The 20,681-nt window shown below is 38.2% G+C and overlaps 1 protein-coding gene and 1 pseudogene across 3 annotated transcripts in view; both read left to right on the forward strand.

Moving 5' to 3' along the window:
• The window catches only part of FAM13A (family with sequence similarity 13 member A), a 432,557-nt gene that overhangs the window by 88,057 nt on the left and 323,819 nt on the right, over positions 1-20,681 (forward strand). For all 3 annotated transcript variants that reach the window (XM_071215588.1, XM_004480543.5, XM_058295541.2), the window contains exon 3: positions 915-1,124. In XM_071215588.1, coding sequence (XP_071071689.1) covers positions 915-1,124 — 210 coding nt within the window. The remainder of the gene's footprint in view (positions 1-914; positions 1,125-20,681) is intronic.
• Positions 7,297-8,219, forward strand: LOC139437050 (ras association domain-containing protein 4 pseudogene; annotated as a pseudogene).

Raw genomic sequence — 20,681 nt, forward strand, 5'->3', positions numbered from 1 at the left:
TTTATGTGCTTTTTTAAAAAGTATTTTTTCATTTATTTATTTATTTTTGTCCCCTTCCCCCTCCCTTGCTGTTTTTGCTGTCTATGTCCTTTTGCTGTGTAATCTTCTGTATCTATTTCTCTTTTTGTCTTCTGTCTTTCCTCTAGGATTCACTGGGTTTCAATCCTGGGGACCTCTGGTGTGGAGAGAGGTTTCCTGTCAATTGTGCCACCTCAGTTCCTGGTCTCTGCTGCACTTCACCTTGACTCTCCCCTTCGTCTCTCTTTTGTTGCATCATCGTCTTGCTGCGTGACTCACTTGTGCGGGCATTGGCTCACTGTGTGGGCATTCAGCTTGCTGTGTGGGCACTCAGCTCACTGCATGGGCACTGACTCACTCTGTGTGCACTCACAAGGGCACTTGGCTCACCATGTGAGCACTCGGCTCACCACATGGCACTCACACGGGCACTGGCTCACCATGTGGACACTGGCTTGCCATGCGGGCACTCACGTGGGCACTCAGCTCACCACACAGGCACTCGGCTCGCCACACAGGCACCCACATGGGCACTTGGCTCACTGTGTGGGCACTGAGCTCATCATGTGGGCCCTCGCCTCACCACACAGTCACTCTGCCATGCAGGCACACTTTCTCTTCTCTTTCACCTGGAGGCTCCAGGGATCGAATATGGTAGGCAGAGGCCTTATCACTTGAACCATATCTGCTTCTAAGTGCTTATTAATTTTGATATGTAGTAGCTATGAAAATTTATTACTCTAAGAAAACATTTTTATAAAATATGAAAATCTTTCAATGCTTAATGCTTACTCAAAGAATCCTATGTTGAATTTTATTATTGTTGTTGTTCTTTAGATTTTGTTGTTTATAAGAGAGCGTTATTTATTTTGTATGTGTTTATTTTGCTATTCCAGGACTCACCCAGGAAGGCCTTTTTAGGGTGAATGGTAATGTGAAGGTGGTGGAACAGCTTCGACTGAAGTACGAGAGTGGATTGCATGTGGAGCTTGGGAAAGATGGCGACATCTGCTCGGCAGCCAGTCTGTTGAAGCTCTTCCTGAGAGAGCTGCCCGAGAGTGTGATCACCTCCGCATTACATCCTCGGTTCATTCAGCTATTTCAGGGTTAGTACAGTAATCCTTTTAGGAGTTAAAATAATTTTATTTTTCAGTACAAACTAAGTCTTGCTTTTAAATATTTGTGATTTTTCCATAGCCATCATCTTGCTATTTATTCTTTGCCCTCATCTCCTACTCTAAAATAATACTAAAATATTATGAAATACTATTATTAAATAGAATTTATAAGATCACTGGCATATGAATGCTTCAGTAACATAGTATTTAAAAGCTCTGAAGCTTTTGGGCCAAAGATTCCTTTGCTGACTAGCAACTGCCATAGAAAGACTAAAAATAAAAGACATTAAATTTTTTTGTAGAAAAATATTAAATAATTTAATTGTATTTGGTGAATGACCAGGGACAGAGAACTCCCCGGTATGCTTTTTTTTCTCATAAGCAAGATTGAGTGCTAAAATAATAGTGTTCATTTTATGAGGTAAAAATTGATTTTTTATTTTAGTATGAAGTGATTTTAAATGAAGAAATTGCATTATAAAATGTAACAGCTAAAGGGATAATGATTTTCGAGTTCTCCTTCCTAAATCATATAGTAAGAAAGATGATTTACCCTTGAAACTCCACTTCTTTCCTTATTTTTGCCAAGGTAGAGTGAAAAGAGGGAAATGTGCCCATATTTATAGGAGTGTTGTCAGATTAAAAAGAATACTACTAAAAGCCACAGTCCTTTAAAGTAGTGCTTTAACTGTGCACATGTAGCATACTAAGGAATGAGAAAGGCGAGAAGGCCAGATAGGATGAGTAAGGAGACTCCAGAAGTATTTTCACTCCATATAAAAGACCATTTTCAGATATAAGGTGAATGGTGAGGTTGTGCCTGGAAACTATCCTAGCTGCCCAGCCAACTCTCCACCAGGCAGCCAAATCCATCCCTAGGGCTAAAATATGAAAGCAAAAATAGCAGAACCATTTATCTCTTCAGTGCTTATATTCCATGAAAAATTTTTTTTATCCATGTTATAGATTACTCAGTTAACACAAGACAATAACTATAATAACAATAAATCTGATTTAGTAAGCAGATTCATTACCTGCCCTTTCCTCATTTTTGGTCATTCCTCAATCTTGAAGCATTTGGAACCATGTTGACTCTCACTGCTTAAGGGTGAAAAGGGACACAGATATTATGCAGAAGAGGAATGGAATTGTTTTGCTTGCATTTGAAGATACTGTTGCTTTCAGGATGAGGCTAGTCCATTATCATGGTTTTGTTAGTTGTCCAGGGCACACCTGAAGAACTAGAGAATGGTAGTTAACCACATACCTGCTGGGTTTCAGGGCTCCATGGGCATAGGAACAATCTGAAGGCTTTAAGTCTCTGAGAAATAAATGTAACAAGTAAATTTAAAATTATATATTCAAATAAAAGAAGTAGAAGAATCATGATTAGGGGATCTATAAATGAGTATAACTATTCTATATTGGGGAAATACCTTTTCATCTCTTTCCAGATAGAGCCTACCAAGGCAGTGTTGATTTCATGTAGCCATGTGGCTTGCCTATGGTATACCTATGGTGCTTTAAAGCTTTCTATATCAGCAAATGACATTTGGTAAGGGTTCGTTAGGAACTGAACTTTAAGTTATAGTAATGAGCATTTCAAGGAGGTAATCATTGCTTTTATTTGAGGAATTTAAATCATTTTTGCAAGGAATATTTTATCCAGTCATAGGGATGTTGAAGTTTTAAGATACATTTTTGAAAATAATTTATAAACAATTGCTATAAAAGCTAGCTGAAGATTTCAATATTGTGTGCTTAAGCAGAATATGTAGTAATCACATATAGATTCTTCTTATTTTCAAAAGATTTTATCTAGTTTTCTAGAATAGTTTTTGTTTGATATGAGAAGGCACTGTTTTATTAATATTTTTAAAATATTTATATAATATTTATTAATATTTGTATAATACTAATATTTTTGTTTTTAGGTCTTTGCAATTTGTCTTCTTGCTTGCTACATAGCTCATCAGTGGCTGAAACATTGATATGCATCATAAAAGCAAGCAGTGCATTCTAAAAGTAAAGTGGTTATATATAGATCAGCATTTAGAGTATATGTGGTTATACAGAAATAAATTCTGAATGGGGCTGAGAGATTATATTTTTGCTTTACTAGTGTTATCCTCTCATTCCCAAAAATCTCTGGGACTAGATCTGAGAAAGTCAGTAAAGAAAATAATTGAGCATCTATTAGTTATGTAACCTAAGTACCAGGAATAAAGAAGTGTGCTTTAGGAATTAGACAGTGTTTTGGTTAGCCAGGGTTGCTGTAGCAAAGTACCACAGACTAGTTGGTTAAAATAAGAGGTCACTGTCTCACAGTTTTTGATGCTGAAAGTCCAAAATCAAAGTGCCGGCAGCACCAAGCTTTCTCTGAAGCATGCTGATAGTGGCTTGCTGACAATCTGTAAGTGAATCACTGCCTCCATTGGACAGCTGTCTCTCTCCTCATCTGTCTCCTCCTAATGTGTCCAAACTTCTCTTAGTAAGGACTCCAGGTGTAATTTCAGGACCCATCCTAATCCAGCATGACCTCATCTTCACTGGTAAGATCTTCAAGGATCTTATTTACAATGAATTCACATTCATGGGTCCAGGGTTAAGACTTGAATATATCTTTGTGGGGGAAATAATTCAATCCATGACAAACAGTATACCCAGTATAAAATAAACTGCCCTTTTCAATAATTAAGATAGGAAATAAATAAAAAGAGTTACTGAGCTTCTGCTGGCTTATCCTAGATGAAGTACCCTTACAGCAGAGGGTACACACTGCATCTGGTTACTCTAAAGACAGAGGTACAAATTCTTTACAGACAGTTGAATGGATTTTGCGTTTAGTGCCCACGCAAAGGGGCTGCCTGGGCAGATGTTATGTTTGGCCAGTTATAGTATTCTCATCTCTTTTCTATTATGCATTAATATATAATAAAATTATTTTTATATAATTTTTTTAGGGTCAACTACCCTACTCTTGTAAGTCAGTCTTTATAATGACAGATTAAATAGTTTTATTAATATTCCATCACAACTCAATGCCAGATGTCTGTTTTAAGTAATATTATATTGTTATGGACCTTTGAATTGTATCCTGTGTTGAGAGCAAGCTATTTAATAATTGAATATATTTAAAATTTTTCAGATCAAAGTTGTCTCTTCCTTGGATGGAAACCTAGAGCCCCAACTAAGTATTTTTTCAGACATTTAAGCAAAACCAAAGCTGCCACTTAGGACAGTCTGCATGCTGCAGAGAAGCATCCCTGCAGCTCACCATCAACAGTGGCATTCTGGGTTGGACATAACTATTTAGAGTCTTGTGATTTTTATAACAAAATATCAACTTTAGGCCTGCCTGGTGTCTAAAGCATTGAGATCACTTTTTTCGCTTAGCAAACCAATATACCTGCAGACTAGGTACTTATCAAAGACTTCTACCCACATATTTTAGAGAGAGACTCTAAAGCATCTTCAGAGGTCATCCTTTCTTATTGTTATGTTAAGCTTATCTCTGATTAAAACAAATTGCTTTACTTAATTGTGGTTTCCAATATAATTATCTCTGTTTGGCTATTTTGGTGGGCTAGTAGTATATTTTTTATTTTAATAAACTTAAGGTGTTTTGAAAATGGATATGAATTACAAGTCTTAAAAAGATTGCAGGGTAGGATTAATTTAATGTAGGGTTAACAAAAATGTTCCATATTGAAAATTTTTCTGTAATGCAAATGTAAATATTTCTATCTTATAATTGAATATTTTTATTGTTATTTGATTACTTTGAATTGATCAATCCATCAATATTTATTTATTATCTTCTACATAGACACTAGATGATACAAGAAAAAAAGATTAAGCATCCTGACTTAAAGGAGTGTGTAATTTAATTGAGGAGATAGAACATATGTTGTATATATTAAACAATATGGAAAAAAGTAGCCTTGTTGTATACAAGATTGACTTGGATAGAGAGGGAAGTATTCTAGGAGGGAAAAAAACGTGAGCAAAAACAGTGTCAGTGGAAGACAGAATTGGTTGACAGAGCTGCCCAAAAAAAGAGAGTGGGATGCTTCATAGATCTTCAGTCATGCAAGCATCTATGCAAAAGCCCAAGTGTCACCTGTCAAAAAAGTTGTAACAGAACTTAACTGCTTTTGGATGTATGATCTCAGAACTCTCTTTTGATTCTCTTTGTTGCATTCAGGAGACAGTGAATATCCAGTTTTCCTGGAGGCTTTATATGGGAAATTAGCAAAAAGATACAATTGAAAAAGTAGATTGAGACCAGATAGATTGAGACCAGTAGGGTGGTAGACCAACTAATTAAGATTTATCTGAACAGTACATTTTTGAAGAAGTCACATGCAATGGAAGTAGTGTTTTAGACTGTGTTCTGTAAGATGGTTGAATGGGAAGATGTTGAGCACAGAAACATTTAGAAGCCTCTAATAGAAATCTAGGTCATGTTCCTAAGGACCTGAATCTGATAAATGGAATCTTAGAGGAAGGTTCAGATAAATGGAATCTGATAAATGGAACCTTAGAGGAAGGTTATCAGAAACATTAGAAGAAAACATGAACAGAATATGGTGACTGATGCTCCTCCCTGCCCCGCTGTTTTTCAAGGCAGCTAGACTCAAAAACGTAGGGTTCTCTTCGACTCATTACAAAATGAGAGTAAGAAATGAGTCAAAGAGAACCCTAAGTTTTTGAGTCTAGCTGCCTTGAAAAACAGCAGGGCGGAGGGGCAGCATGGTGGCCTGACCCCTGGCCATCCCCTCAGTCAGCACTTTTGGTCAGACTCTTGTAAGGCGTACTGAAAAATCCAGAAAGGAAGCTTTGAGGCAAGCTTGTGATAGCACCAGAGAGAGCTCCCTGCAAACTCTAAAGGCCTGAGGCAACTAATGTTCTTTCATCTTCAGTAATTCAAATCTTTTATTTTCAATCTTGTACCTAGGGTTGGGCCTTTACATTTTAAAATGCTTCAACCTGTCAGACCTGATATTTGCCCTGAAAGGAAGAGGCAAAGTCTTCAACTTTCTAGGAACGTTTTGTGGCAAACTAAAGCTTGTTCTTTACCTCCCAGTGAATTTGGAACATAGCCCAAAGGCTCAGATGCTGTTGAGCTTAGTAGGATCTGATGGTCAACTTGCGGTAGATGCTGCTGTGAAGAGATCCTGAGGTGGCATCTTGACAGATAATACCATTAATAAAATAATGGAAGTCAGGAGATGAAGATTACTGTGGGGCCATGAGGATGAGCTAATTTTAAATAGATGAGTAAATTGAGGGACAGTGTTTAAGAGGGTGATTTGGACTGAAGATGTGAATTTCGTAGTCATCTATGTAGATTCATCAATATTTATTGATATTCTGAGCATCAGTTATGTTTGGACAATAATACGGATGTAAATAAACTACAGTAAGTTACGTTTATATACCCTTCATCACAACTGAAGTGCCTATTCCTTGACAAAATTTTATCTAGATTATTTATATATGCATATTCTTTAAACTCCATTATAGCTACTTCTACAAATTTCGTAGATAAGGAAAGTAAAGCTCAGTGAGGGTAAATTACTTGCCAAAGAACAAGCAGCTGTCATGCTCAGAGCTGTGATATGCCTGACACCAAAATCCAAGCTTTTTTCATTATACTATGCTTTTTTCTAATTTATCACAATTTGATATGAATATGAATTTTAAAAGTTAGTAAAACTCTACAGGTGGTCTCTGGGATAAAAATCTTTATTACAGAATTGATATATTTTGTCTTGGATGTCTTTAATGGCTTACATAGCTAGGAGAAAGAAATGAATTTAAAATGTGATAAAAATGGTATTGGAGTATTATTTCTGCATATTTTCTAATCAGTGTTTTATCACTGATTCTCTTTGGGAACTTTTAATGATAATAATTGCTATTTAGTGACTACCTACCATTAAGTATAAAACCTAGCAGATATTTTTTGTGCGTAACCTTTTTAACCTCAGTATCAGCTCTAATAAGATACAGGCACCGAGGCCCCCAGCACCAGACCAATGGAAGCTGTGCTGTGGGTGCTCCTTGGCTGCAGGTGGCAACGCAGCAAGGGCAGTGGCCCCTGGACAGTGCAGCACGTGGATGGTAACTTCCAGGCTGCAGAGCAGAGGAGAAGATGAAGGACAATATCCCTCCTAATTCTCAAGTGCCCAATAGCGACTGCAGCAAGTCCATTCTGAAGTCAGAGCTCTTAAGCCTGCTAAAACCTACAACTGCTACCATGAGGGGAGAAGCTTCCAGCTGAGACGCAGAGAGGAGGAAGGGATACTGATCATTGAGGGCTTCCTCTACATCCCCTGAGGGCTTCGGCAGCCTCTCTGGCTGCAGGTGTGAGATGACAGGGAGTGAAGGCACCTCCCCCCCCCCACGGGACAGCCGAACCAACAGGAGGCCCCTTTCAGGATGGTGGGGATACTGCCGAGGTGCCAGGCACTGGCCCAGTGTAGAGGGCCGAGAGTTCCAGAGATGGCCCCGAGTCCCTGAGGGAATGAGGAGGCACCACTGCTGGTGCAGACCAAGAGCCACATGAGCTGCGTGGTCCAGAGGAGGTCCAAGTCTGAGGCCCAGAGGCTGCAGTGACTCTGCTTCTCCATCAACAGGCACTTCTGCAGTCACAAGGCCTCTGTGTTCACACCAGTCCATGACTAACGTGAGCGTCAACAGCTCCATGACCATTCCAGAAAGTACTCACCCTGCTACTGATCAATTTCTGGGTGGAAAATGGCCCCAGCAAACTCACACTCTACATTGTTCACGAGTGTGAAGAGAGGACAATATTAAAAGACTGGGTACCCGTTGATTTCCAGAATCCTGACAGGCCCTGTGAGAAGATTGCCAAGGTATTATTGATGGAGACACACTTGGGTAAGGAGGTCCCCCTTGATGTTGCTCAGTATATTAAGTTTGAAATTCCAGTGCCAGACAGTTTTGTTGAGAAATTAAGAGGAAGAAAGAGAAATAATCAAACTGACCATGAAGTTCCAAGCCCTGCATCTGATGATACTGCCATGCTTGGAGCAACTGATGGAAGCCACGTAGTCAGCCAGAGCCTGCCTCTTCTGAAGCCTTCAGAAGCCACTGCACACTGAGTCCCAGTGGCTGAGGGGGCCTTCTTACACTGGTCCCACCCAAGCTTCCCACCTGTCTAAACCTCAGTCCTGTGGATTCCCCTGTCCCTAGCTCTTGGCTCCAAGGAGGAGCGAGCAATGCCAGCCCAGGCAGTGTGGAGCCCTGAAGCTGTGGCACCAGCCACATTATGGGGCTCAGCAGAGACGCCAGTCCTGATCACACCATGCCTAACCTGCCCAGGAGAGCAGTCTCTGGGGTGTGAGTTCTGCTTTCCCAGAACTCCTAAACCACAGAGTCTCTGGTCCCTTCACCTCCATGAGCCCTAAGATCTGTGTCTGCCCATTACATCAAGCTACCACCCCAGAACTCTCCTTCCTGATCACCATTAAGTGTGAAACGTGGCCCTACTTCCAGTCGGGCCTCCAGATGTCATCTGGGAGCCTCGCTCAGAGCATGGGGGGCAGTCAGGAACAAGACAGCATAAGCACCATCTTTGCTCTGTAGACCTTGCCTCAACATTATCAGTAGAGACCAGTGAGAGTTCTTTTAAGAAGCTCATGGTGAGAAATTTGCCAGTTGGATCACTTTGAGCAGGTATGGTCACAACATTGCTAGCCTACCACCTCCTTGTGGATAGAATCAAAGCCATCCTCATCCCCCCTCCCAGGCATCCTGTGGACACCCATGGGCCTCTTGCCTTCCTCTGCTCCAGTGGGCTCTCCACTTGCCGTTCTTTCCTTCACAGGGGTACCTTTGAGGAGAAATGTGTTTGGGGAGAAAGGGCTTTGAATTCCCTGGGCCCAGATCCTGAAAAATCTTTGTCTGCTGATGGAGAATTTCTGGAGTAAGAAAGCCTTTGCAAAACCATGCAGTAGTTTGCAGCAGGCACTCAAAGTCTTGATCCAAAACAAGAACAAACCAAAGACCCAGCTGCTTCTGCCACCTGGGGCAGATCACGGGATCTGTGTATAGTAGATTGAGAGTAGATTTAGGGCAAAGAACCATAAAGTGCTCAAAGATCGGAGAGATTCTGTCTCCACTCCCTGCAGAGACCCCTCACTGGCAGGCATAAAGAACAGAAGCTTGGAAGCCAACATGCAGTGTGGACCCCACTTATCCAGGTGAATGTCCCACCAGGATTTCCCCGACCCAACTTCCATCATCAGACACATGTAGCAACCCCTGGTGGGACCTGCCTGTTGACTTTGCTCTCCTTTGGTAGTATGGTTTCTTAGGCATTTAATCAATGCGTTAGGAAAATATTTCCTTTTTTTTCTTTTCACTTATGTGTCTCCTCCCCGACCTCTTGCTCTAACCTCTGCACCCTTCACCCTACGTATGTGAAGCCATATTTGGCAGAAAAGCCAAAGCTGAACCCCCAGTCCACTGCTCTTAAAGCAGATAGGACCCTGTCATGGGTGGAATTGTACTCCAATTTGGACATGTTCTTCATCTTAATCCACATTCCTGTGGGTATGAGCCCGTTGTAAATAGGACCTCTTGAAGATGATATTTTTAATTAAGGTTAAGGTGTGGCTCAACTGCATGATTTGGGTCTTAATCCAGATTACTTGAAGCCTTTATAAGCAGACGAAATTCAGACCCAGTCAGAGAAGGTCATGGAGAAGCAAGAAGGCAGTGGGAACCCAGAAGAGAAAGGAGAGGATGTCGACATGATGGAAAGTCAATGAACCCCGAAGATTGCCAGCCACCCAGAACACTACTGGCCCCAGGAGGAAGCAAGCCTTCCAGCCTCAAAATAATGAATAAATGGGATTTTCAGTAAATTCCCATTGTTCTAGGGGAAAAAAAACACAAAAACCTAGAGACAGTATCTTCCATTTCAAAGAAAGGAATGATATGGCTTTGAGCATGTGTTCTGGGTCCATTCTGGCTGGTTTCAAATGTCAATCCACCATTTGCTAGCTGCATTAGCCTGGGCAAGTTACCAAACCTTTACATTTATTACCGCCCAGGAGGTGGCAGTCAAGGTATTGGCCAGGGCTGCAGTATCTGCTTCCAAGGTGGCTCCCTCACGCAGACCTCAGGTCCTGTCCATGTAGGCCTCTCCAGACAGCTGCTTCAATGTCCTCATAGTACAGAAGCTGGCTTTCTCCTGAGCGAGTGATCCAAGAGAGAGATGGAAGGTATCATCTTTTTGAACCTAGCCCCAGAAGTCAAATTGCATCACGTCTGCCCCATTCTGTTCATTAGGCGCAAGTCATTAATTTGGCCCCCATTCAAGGAGAGGAAAATTGGGCTCCATCTTTTAAAAGGGGAAGTTTGAGCTTTGCAGACACTTTAAAACTGTCATTTATTTTCCCTCACTGTTAAATGGGAATAATAGTAGTGCTACTTTCTGAGGTTATTGTGGATATTAAGAGGTTATTCATGTAAAGCACTTGGAACAATGCCTGGCATATAGTAAATATGTGAGGTTAAATGCTTGTCAACCTTGGCAGCCCATTAGAATCACCTGGAAAGCTTTCAAAAACCCCAGAGATCAAGACATGTTCCAGGCCAATTAAATCATCATCTCTAGGGATAGTAAACAAGCTTCAATATTTTTTTCTTTTTTCTTTTTGTTTTTTCCTTTCTTTCCTCAATATTTTTTAATGCAGTCTCTCTCTCTGCCCCTAGGTCCCCAATTCAACCTCAGCCCTCTCTCCTGCCCCTTGTTTTCTTGGTTAAAAGAGCACAGATCATTTAGTGTGAGTTCCCTCAACTTTTTCACTTTCAACCTCAAAATCTTTCTCTTTACCCTTCCTCTATTCTAACTTCCCTTTCTCTAAAAAGTTAACGGAAGAGAATGTGTGCTTATCTTTAACATTTAGGAAGGAAGAAGAAAAAGAGAAAAAAACAGGCTTTGATTTGGAGTTAAGATGAAGATTTCAAAATTCTTGCCTAACTTAAAGTAAAACTCAGAAGTTTCGGTTGTTGGTTGAGTTGGTAAATAACACAAGACAAACCAAATTTTCCACAATTTGGGAAGATTTTTAGGTTAGCTGCCAATTATCAATATTTGTCTTTATTTTTTATATAATTTTAATGAAAGTTTAAGCCTGTAAATACTTATTGCACATGTTATGTGGACCACAGGACTTTTTAAATGTATTAAATCAGTGGTAAATAAATTGCTTTTCAGTGGCTGAATTGAGGTAAAGATATTAGGTTTGGTACTTTATTGCTTACATAGAAAATTAGGACACTGTTCTGCCAACAATGAGTTTATGGTTTTATTAAGGAACCAAATATGTACACAAAGAGCCAGGATATACAGAATAAAATGGGATTGATAGAAGGGAGGAATCATTTCTAAGTTTGATGACCAGAAAGGTTTATAGTAAAGGAAAGTTATATTTGAGCTTGACTTTGGAGGACTGGTAGAATTTTCACAGTGGCATGTACTTTGGGCAGAGGGGATTTCATGGAAAAAGGAGTTGTGAAAACAGGTCATGATCAGAACAGTGAACATAGTATGTGGGTAAGGTTTAGATATTAATATAATTGGACTTGATCTTTCAGTAAAATTATTAAATAGTGGGGTGGTACATTCTGAAGTTATTTTATTACTCTTAATAAAATTCATCATCTATATTGCTTTGGATATGTTTTCCTTTATTTAAAGAAATCTTTTTATCAAACTGATATATGGATATACTTACAAAAAAAATAGAACATATAAGGAAAACCAAGAGACACCTACCTTGCCCTTTAGCGTCCATCAGCTCTTTCCCAGAGGAAATCAATTTTAATTCATTTTAACTGTTGTTTTTGATATCTGTTCCATTTAATAATATATTTATAGTGTTCTATCTTGATTTCTCACTTTCCAACTTTGTCTCATACTTTTGCTCATGTGGAATTAGCTGTTATATTGTCCCTTCCTCCAAACAATTTCTTCCAATATTGTTTTATCTCAATTTTAGTTAAATTAATAATTAATGTTTAAATTGTTATGAGTATGTAAGGGTGCAGGGAGGGGGGAGGGTGTGTGGGTGCAATATTTTTCTGAGGTTAATATTTCTCTTACGTTTTCACTCACATAAGTTATATAAACCTATCTGCAGTTTTTCCATATTCCTGCAACAGATCCATCATTAGCTATTTTTTCAGAACTTTCAAATAATTTGTCAATTCTTTCTTTCTGGGGAGATTCATCTGGGGGAGAGGTGCTTTTTTCCTTTTGTAACTTGTATTGTTTTCAGCTGTCATACTTAGCTTTTCCTCACCAGTCGCCTTTACTGGACCTGCTATTTTCTATACCCCTTGTTTTATTCCTTCTTCGGTTATTCCCTCATTTTTCTGAAGCACATCTTCTAGAGTAGTTTTAAAGAAGTTGTTCATTGGAAGAATATTTTTATGAGTCATTTCCTACCTGAAAATATTTAGTTAGCCTTAATATTTTGTTGATAGTTTTCCTGGGTGTAGAATTTTATTGGAAAGTCATCCCTGAGAATTTAGAAGGTATTGCTCCACTGTCAACAGTATCCCATGATACTTTTGAGAATCAATTTCTTTCCTGATTCTTCCTGGGTATGTAATTGCTTCTTTTTCTCTGGAAGATTTTAGAATCCTCTCTTCATTCCTAATTCTCTAAAATTTCATAATATCCTTTCATATGTGTCTTAATTTCCCAGCTGCTACGTTAAATACCATATAACGGGTTGGCTTAAACAATGGGGCACCTCCAAACTTGAGGCATCTTTAAGGCGGTTCTTTGTCCCTGAAGAGTGGCATCCTGGGGCTAGCTGCTGACTGGAGGGGGAGTAAGATTAAGAACATGTTTCTCTGGGGAACACAATTCAACCTACTGTGATATGAGTCTTTTTAGTCCATTGTGTTGGTCACTCAGTGAGCTCCTTTGATTTGGAAAAGAGTGTCTATTGTCTGGGAAACTTTCCTGTATTACATATCCTATATTATTCCTTTAAATATATTATCACTCTTTTTTAATTTTGTTTTCCATGAAATTTTCTAACCTTGTATGTTTTTAAAATTTTAGCTTTTGTATCTTAACTATGTAAGACATTCTTGTTCTCTTTCTTTTTTTCAGTGTACCCTATTCTTGTTTTACAGCCATCCATTCTTACTCTTATCCCTTTAAGGATACTAACAAGAGAATTTTAAAAAGTTTTCTTCTGCTTCCTGTATTTAATTTAAGTTTGTTTGTGCTTTCTTTTTGTCTCTCTTTATTCAAATATATCGTGATACGTGGCTGTTTTTATTTAAGAATAACAATGTGTATGTGATGATGGGGCTTTTCTACCGATGCACTTTACTTTAGAGGATTAGGTAGTAGGAGAGGGGAAATCTAGATATTTCATTGGAGGACTCAAAATGTCCATATGTGAACATATTTTTTTCTCTCCAGTTATTCAGTCCTTCAGAAGCAGGGATAGGAGGAGATGGAAAGTATGCTGATGTGCCCACTATTTCTTAATAGAAGCTCACAAATCCTCACACTTTTGCTGTGCTCTTCACTCTTGTCCTTAAGTATCCCAGATGTCCCAGAATCCTTTGTTATTAACAAGAAACTAAGCCACAGTGCCCTGCTTAAGAGCTGGCTTGCCTTGATGCATAGGGTGTTAGAGGGCTTCCAGGAGCCTGAACACCTATTTTCAGGCTTTGCTTCAATCACTTACATTTACTTTCAAAATTTTCAAAATCTTATCTTCGTCTTCTCTGTTCTTTTTATCCTTTAATACTTAAACTTTAAAAAAAATCATTTTACTGTCACTTCAATGGGAGTCTTGTTAACAAGTTTAGATAAATCCTATCATCTGTCATCATCTTTAAATGGAAATTCTCCTTTTCCTTTTTCTCCTATACTGGATTTTAAGTAGAACACAATTTTATCATTGCAGCTGTGCAAACAGAATGTGAGTTAAGTGCGTTTGAATGTTAGCTTATGGGCATTAGTGCCCTTTAATAATTTAGATAGTGACTGTTTTTCTTAAGAAAATCATCCTAATAATAGGGCAATTTTAATCATTGCAATTGCTAATAGTATAGAAATCTAACTTCATAAACTGAAACTGACTTGTTCTGGAGTCTTAAGTTCTATTTTTCCTTATTCCGTGAGGAACTCACTAGGCAGCTTTGGGTTAAGCCTGTCTTTTATCCACACTATATATGATGATGCCATTTATATTGTTTGAGCTTAGCTGAGTGGTTACTTGCCTTGCAAAATTTAAAATACCATGCAAATGTTTGTTAAAGAATAGTTATTAAATGGTTACTTCTTGGATAATATGAGCTCCACAGGAAGCAAAGGACATACTTCCTTACCTAATTTAATCCCTTCTTATTGAGAAGTTTCTTTTCTTTTGAAGTTATTCAACCCTCAGAAATTTCCATTTCTATGAAAAACAAATTATTGTATTAAACTCTGTATTAGTCACAATTCTCTAGGGGAACAGAACCAATAGGATATATACATATATGTGTATATATACATATATACATACACACACATATATGTCTGTACATATAAGGTATATATTTATGTGTATAATATATAATGTAACTACTATGAGGTTTTTATAGGAATTGGATCACATAATTGTGGGAAGGGCAAGTCCAAATTCTATAGAGGAGGCCACAAGTTGGGAATTTCAATGAAGGTTTTCAATAAATTCCCCAGGAAAAACTGACTGGCTGAAGTTGTTGGGGACATTCAGGACAGCACTTGCCTTCAGCAATACCAAGGAGCACATAATGGCTGCCAGAGCTGATACAGTAACGGTCTACAGTATACTCAGCCTTCTTTACGGAAGAAGGTTCGCTCCCTTTCTCGCAGTTACCGCCCAGCCAACGCCTCAGGCAGTCAGTGCGACCACCAATCAGTAATTGCCTCCTAACCTTACTTCTGCTATTTCCCTCAGTAACAGCCAGAACCAATCACCTTACCTCTGCCACTTCCCCCAGCAACAGCAGCTGCCAATCCCAGACCGCCACCTATCCTTACCCGCCACCCCCCCCTCCTCCCTAGAGTATATATGCTCAGCCCCTTCAATAAAATTTTGTAGCAGCAGCAGCTTGCAGCTTGATCTGAACTCTGTCTGGCTGTCATCCTTCGTGTCTCTTGTCCCATAAATTCCTCCCTGACCGGTACTCGAGCCCCCCTTAGTGTCCTGCGGGCCGGGACGACCTTCACAGAAGTAGAGATGCAAATTCTCCCTTCTGACTGCTGAAATCCTCACTTCTCTTTTTAAGCCTTAAACTGATTGGATGAGACTTCTCTTATTGTTGAAAGCAGTCTCCTCAGTTTATTGTAGATGTAATCAGCCATAGATGCCATCAGTTTACTGATGATTTAAGTCCCTCAAACATCCTCACAGTAAGAATCAGGCCAGTGCTTGTTTGACTAAACAACTGGACACCATCACCTGGCCAAGCTGACACATGAACTTAATGATCACAAACTTCAAGTTTTAGCCCATTTCCATTTTCCGTATGTGACTTTTAGCTTTTCTATAAGCAATGCCAAATATATAAACTATTCATTTTTTTTTCTAAGAAAAGGCACAAACCCATAGCAGAATTAAGGGATGACCATCTACCTAAGGTGCCAGTCAATTTGAGGTGTGAAATCTCCACTGGAATAAATTGGAAGTGTAGGGTCACAAAACCCATGTTTCCACACATGTGACTCCATGTATATGGCAACATTCTAATTGGTTCTGCTTCCACCCAGATTCACGTGGCAGGAAAAACGTGATTTGTGTTTATAAACCCCCGTGATCTCTGAGTTTATAGATTCTGATAACTAGATGATCTTTTGTTTGCTTAATACCCATATAAGTCTTTATGTTCCATATGGCCTTTGGCCCTGTGAAAGAATATAAAATAGTGAGTAGGGTTATGCAGGCTTGTTCTACATGAGAATAACTAGCTGTGTGTGGGTGTGTAAATTTGTTGAAATCTTTCATTTACTACTGTCTTTTCAGCTTCTTTATTTTTGAGGGTTTATTCATTTTAAAAATTCTCTTTTTTGTCATTTTAGTGGGGTATTAGAAGGAAAAGCAGATAAATTGATGTGGTTTTTCTGTCATCTTTAACTGAAATTCCTTCTGACTTCCTTTTTTCCATGGATGATTTTAAAGCTAGTAGAACTTTAAAATAACAGCTCTATTGAAATATAATTTAGATACCATAAAATTTACCTTTTTAAAGTATACAATTCAGTGATTTTAGTATAATTACAGTCATGAATCCATGAGTACTATCTAATATTTGAACATCTTCAAAAAGAATCTCCATGCTCTTTAGAAGTCATTCTCCATGCTTCCCTTTCCCTAGTACTACTATCTCCTTAATGTCTCTGTAGAGATATTCTGAGCATATGGCTATTCTGGACATTTCATATAAATGGAATCAAACAAATATGTGATCTTTTGTGACTGGCTTCTTCCACTTGGCATAATGTTTTCAAGGTTCAGCCATGTTGTAACATATATCAATTTTCTGTGGCTGAATAATATTCTACTCTATCGATATACCACATTGTATTTACCCATTCATCAGTTCATAGACATTAGAGTTGTTACCACGTTTGGGCTATTATGAATAATGCTGTTACAGACATTTGTAAACAAGTTTTGGTCTAGACATAGGTTTTTGTTTCTCTTGGATATATACCTAGGAGTGAAATTTCTGGGTCATATGGTAACTGACAGCTTGAGAAACTATTTTTCTAAGGAGCTGCACTATTTTACATTACCACCAGCAATGAATGAAAGTTTCAGTTTCTCCACATCCATGCCATACATTTGTTATTGTCTGTCTTCTTGGTTTTAGCCATCATAGTAGTAAAGGCAATAGAATTTTGTAACAGCAGTATGAGGGGTCTCTCATTTGAATTTGAGCTAGAAGAGAAAAAAACAAAAAATAACCAGCCCATGAGTTATAAAATAAAGAGGTATACAACCTGTATTAATAGAAAATCAACCCACATAAAATAAATATTGAAATTTTGTTTAAAGAATATCAATTTGAATGAATGCCAAATGATTAGCTTGATAGCCACCTAAAGATCTGCCCTAGCTTTGTTAAGCTGTGTTCTGAACACCCGCTTTACTGAACCCAGGAAAATAATTAACCATTTACACTGAGTCCATAAACAACTTGAGGCTCTTAAATTAAGAGAGAAGGAAGGAACATACAAAATAGGCCTTAATGATGGTTTAATTCATATGACCCCAAACCAATCCATTTATAGTTGAGCATTTAATAAGTTGTATCTGAACGTGTAGTATTGCAATTTCCTCTGATGCTACGCCCTTCTTGTACTTTGCTCTTTTAGTATAGCACTAGAATACCAAGTTTTACTACCTGGGATTATGCCAGTATTGTACAAGGTTTGTTTATTATATTGTGGCACCCTCTCTTACATGCTATGATCGTTTTTCTCATTCTCCTCTAAAGTTCCATATAAATTGGTTCTTCAGCTGTTAAATGCTTGTGTTTTACATCTAGCCTAGATATGAGCTCCCGATTTTGAAATTTAGGTAGAATATATTGTACTTTTCTTGTATTTTTTTCTATCCCATCTGTCCCCACTGGCAAGCATTCATCATAGAATAATACCCACAAAATAAATTTGATATCCTACTATTTAAGTATCATCAAGAGTTAAATTTTGATTATAAGACTATACTGTAAATTATTTAATTCTTTATTCTTCCTTCAGGCCTTTGCCTTTCCTTAAACATGAAGGTCAATTCTGGTAGCAGGAGTGGCGGTATAGACATTGTCTAATTTAGCAATAAACACACCTTTCCATTATGTGTAATTTAATAAGATTAATAAGTTTCATTAATAACATTTAAGTATAGATTGCAGTTTATAAATTTGTCTTAGTCACTTTATCATCCTTCCCTTGGTGAAATTTCTGTAAGGTCTTTGAGAACTTTATGTGGTTAAGGGTTGTGAGAAAGCTATAAAACTATAGCTTCTCCTTTTCCATAGAAAAATATCAATTCCATTAAAGATAAGATGTAATTAATTGGTGTTGTCTGCATAAGTTTCTCATGACTCTAAAATAGTGACTCTGTAAAGACTTCTGGGGAATGGAATGCAGAGGTAAAAACCCAGTCTATTCCGCATAGCTGGCATTTTTATTATTTTTCCCATCCTTCTGTGAGTGCATGTTTTAGAAAGAATTATGATTCATGCTCTGTTTATTCTCACTTAATTTTTAAAACATTTTGTGCCCAGACATTCTTGTAGGCTTTTATTAAAATGAAACCTCCTTGCCCACCTGCCCCATCTGCCCCCGGACCTCAGAAAGTATAATTTATCGTAAGTGAATTAGGGTTCCTCACTTGCCAGACACCACTTTTGCTTGGTTATTTGTTGATTCAGGAAACATTTCTTAAATGTTTTCATGTGTGAGACACTATTAGGTGCTCTGTAATAATGATAATAATAGCTGGCTTTCCTGGAGTACTTTGATGAAAGCATGTGCTCTGAGATCACACTGACTGCATTTGAATTCCAGTTTGACTGCTTAAGCGATGTCTGGACATGGACAAATTAATTAATCTCTGTGTGTTTCAGTCTAGTCAGCTCTAAATGGGAATATATTCACTTTCTGTTGCTACTGGAACAAATCACCACAAATTTAGTGGCTTAAAACTAACAAAAACTGCATTATCTCACTGTTCTGTGGGCAAGAAGTGTGTGCAGGCTCAGCTGGTTTCTCTGCAAGCCCAAAATCAAGATAGGTGTCAGCCAGTATGGGCTCTCATCTTGTGGTTCTGGGGGAGAATCTGCTTCTAGCTCATTCAGGTTGTTGACAGAATTCAGTTCCAGGAGGTCGTAGGAAGGAGGTCCCTGGTTCCTTGCTGGCCAAGGTCATTCTCAGCTTCTAGAAGCCACCTCCATTCTCTGGTGTGTGACCTCTCTCCACATTCAAAGGCAGCAACAGCTCATTGTTCTATCTAGTAGATTAGCGGGTTTTCATAAATTATGAGATTTAATGGGGAAATAAAAAGGTACTTGAATAAAGCTGGAACCATGAAGCTAAATTTTTTTTTAATTTTATTTTTTAAAATATTACATTCAAAAAATATGAGGTCCTATTCAACCCCACCGCCCCCACCCCCCACTCCCCCCACAGCAACACTCTCTCCCATCATCATGACACATCCATTGCACCTGGTAAGTACATCTCTGGGCATCGCTGCACCCCATAGTCAATGGTCCACATCATAGCCCACACTCTCCCACGTTCCATCCAGTGGGCCCTGGGGGGATCTACAATGTCTCGTAATTGTCCGTGAAGTAAATATTTTGTTTTAATGGCTGAACTTCTCTTGGCCCTGAGATATATCATAGTAGAGATTAACATTTTGCCAGTTGTTAGTTTTGATTTTTTTTCTCCTTGAGGCTAAGAACCTAAGTACATTTAAATTTATGGCCATTGAAAAGTCAAGGCATGTGACAAGCACTAAGATAAATGTCCAGATTCAAAGTGTTAGATGCCATCCATATCTCTCCTGTGATATAGGTACCTGCTGATTATGATCATAATCTTATTTTAATGAGAGCAGATATTTTTACCGTGACTCAGTGTTTGCTACTTAATCCGGAACAAATGTATTTATGGAACACAGTCTTCTCAAATGCTGAGTAGTTTTCTCTGTACACTATGCTAGTTATATGCTTTTGCCTTTTGGCTTAAGAAATGTGTCAAACTTAGTCAACAACAAATGAAAGCTTTCAAGGAGACTTGAATATTTTGAAGTGGCACTTTTCCATAATGGAAAAATTTACTTTTTGTCCTTGGGAAAAGATTGAGTTTAAAGAGCACGGTGACTATTTCAATTATTAACCATGATTCCATCTGCCAAGTTTTCTTAAAACTTTTGGAGTCATGAATTATAAGAAATTATTCTAATTTTTATTCCAAGTTAATTCTACAAATAACCTAAAATTAAATCAGTTGAAATACTTTAATACATCTGCAGGAAAGTGTTTCTCTTATATTTCCGAAACCCTTCTGTGAAATATCATTGCTGAGTATCATTATACTTTGACCATCAAATGAGTCTTTTCTTATCATTTAATAGTCTCTGTAATCTGATTCCTACATAGCACTCCAACTTGACTAGTTCTGTAAATGGACCAACTTATTCTATATTTCTGAAAAATTTGTTTGAGGTATAAATCACTTTTAATCCCTATGTTAATTTGTCTTATTTTCTGCACATCATAAAAAATATGTATCAAGCGATTAAAACTACTTCTTGATGTCTTTTTATGTATAAGACATTGAGGTGATTTAAAAGATACTTAAAACTTAACTCTGCACGTGAAAGAGCTTGTATTTGCCAGTTTGTGAATCTTTTAAACTTTACCTTCCTACAGACATAAAATACTTTCTTAGTGAGGCCTTCCTGACAATCTTAACTATAATTTTAATCA

The sequence above is a fragment of the Dasypus novemcinctus genome, chromosome 1 (genome assembly GCF_030445035.2).
Source record: "Dasypus novemcinctus isolate mDasNov1 chromosome 1, mDasNov1.1.hap2, whole genome shotgun sequence".
In the NCBI taxonomy this organism is placed as follows: domain Eukaryota; kingdom Metazoa; phylum Chordata; class Mammalia; order Cingulata; family Dasypodidae; genus Dasypus; species Dasypus novemcinctus.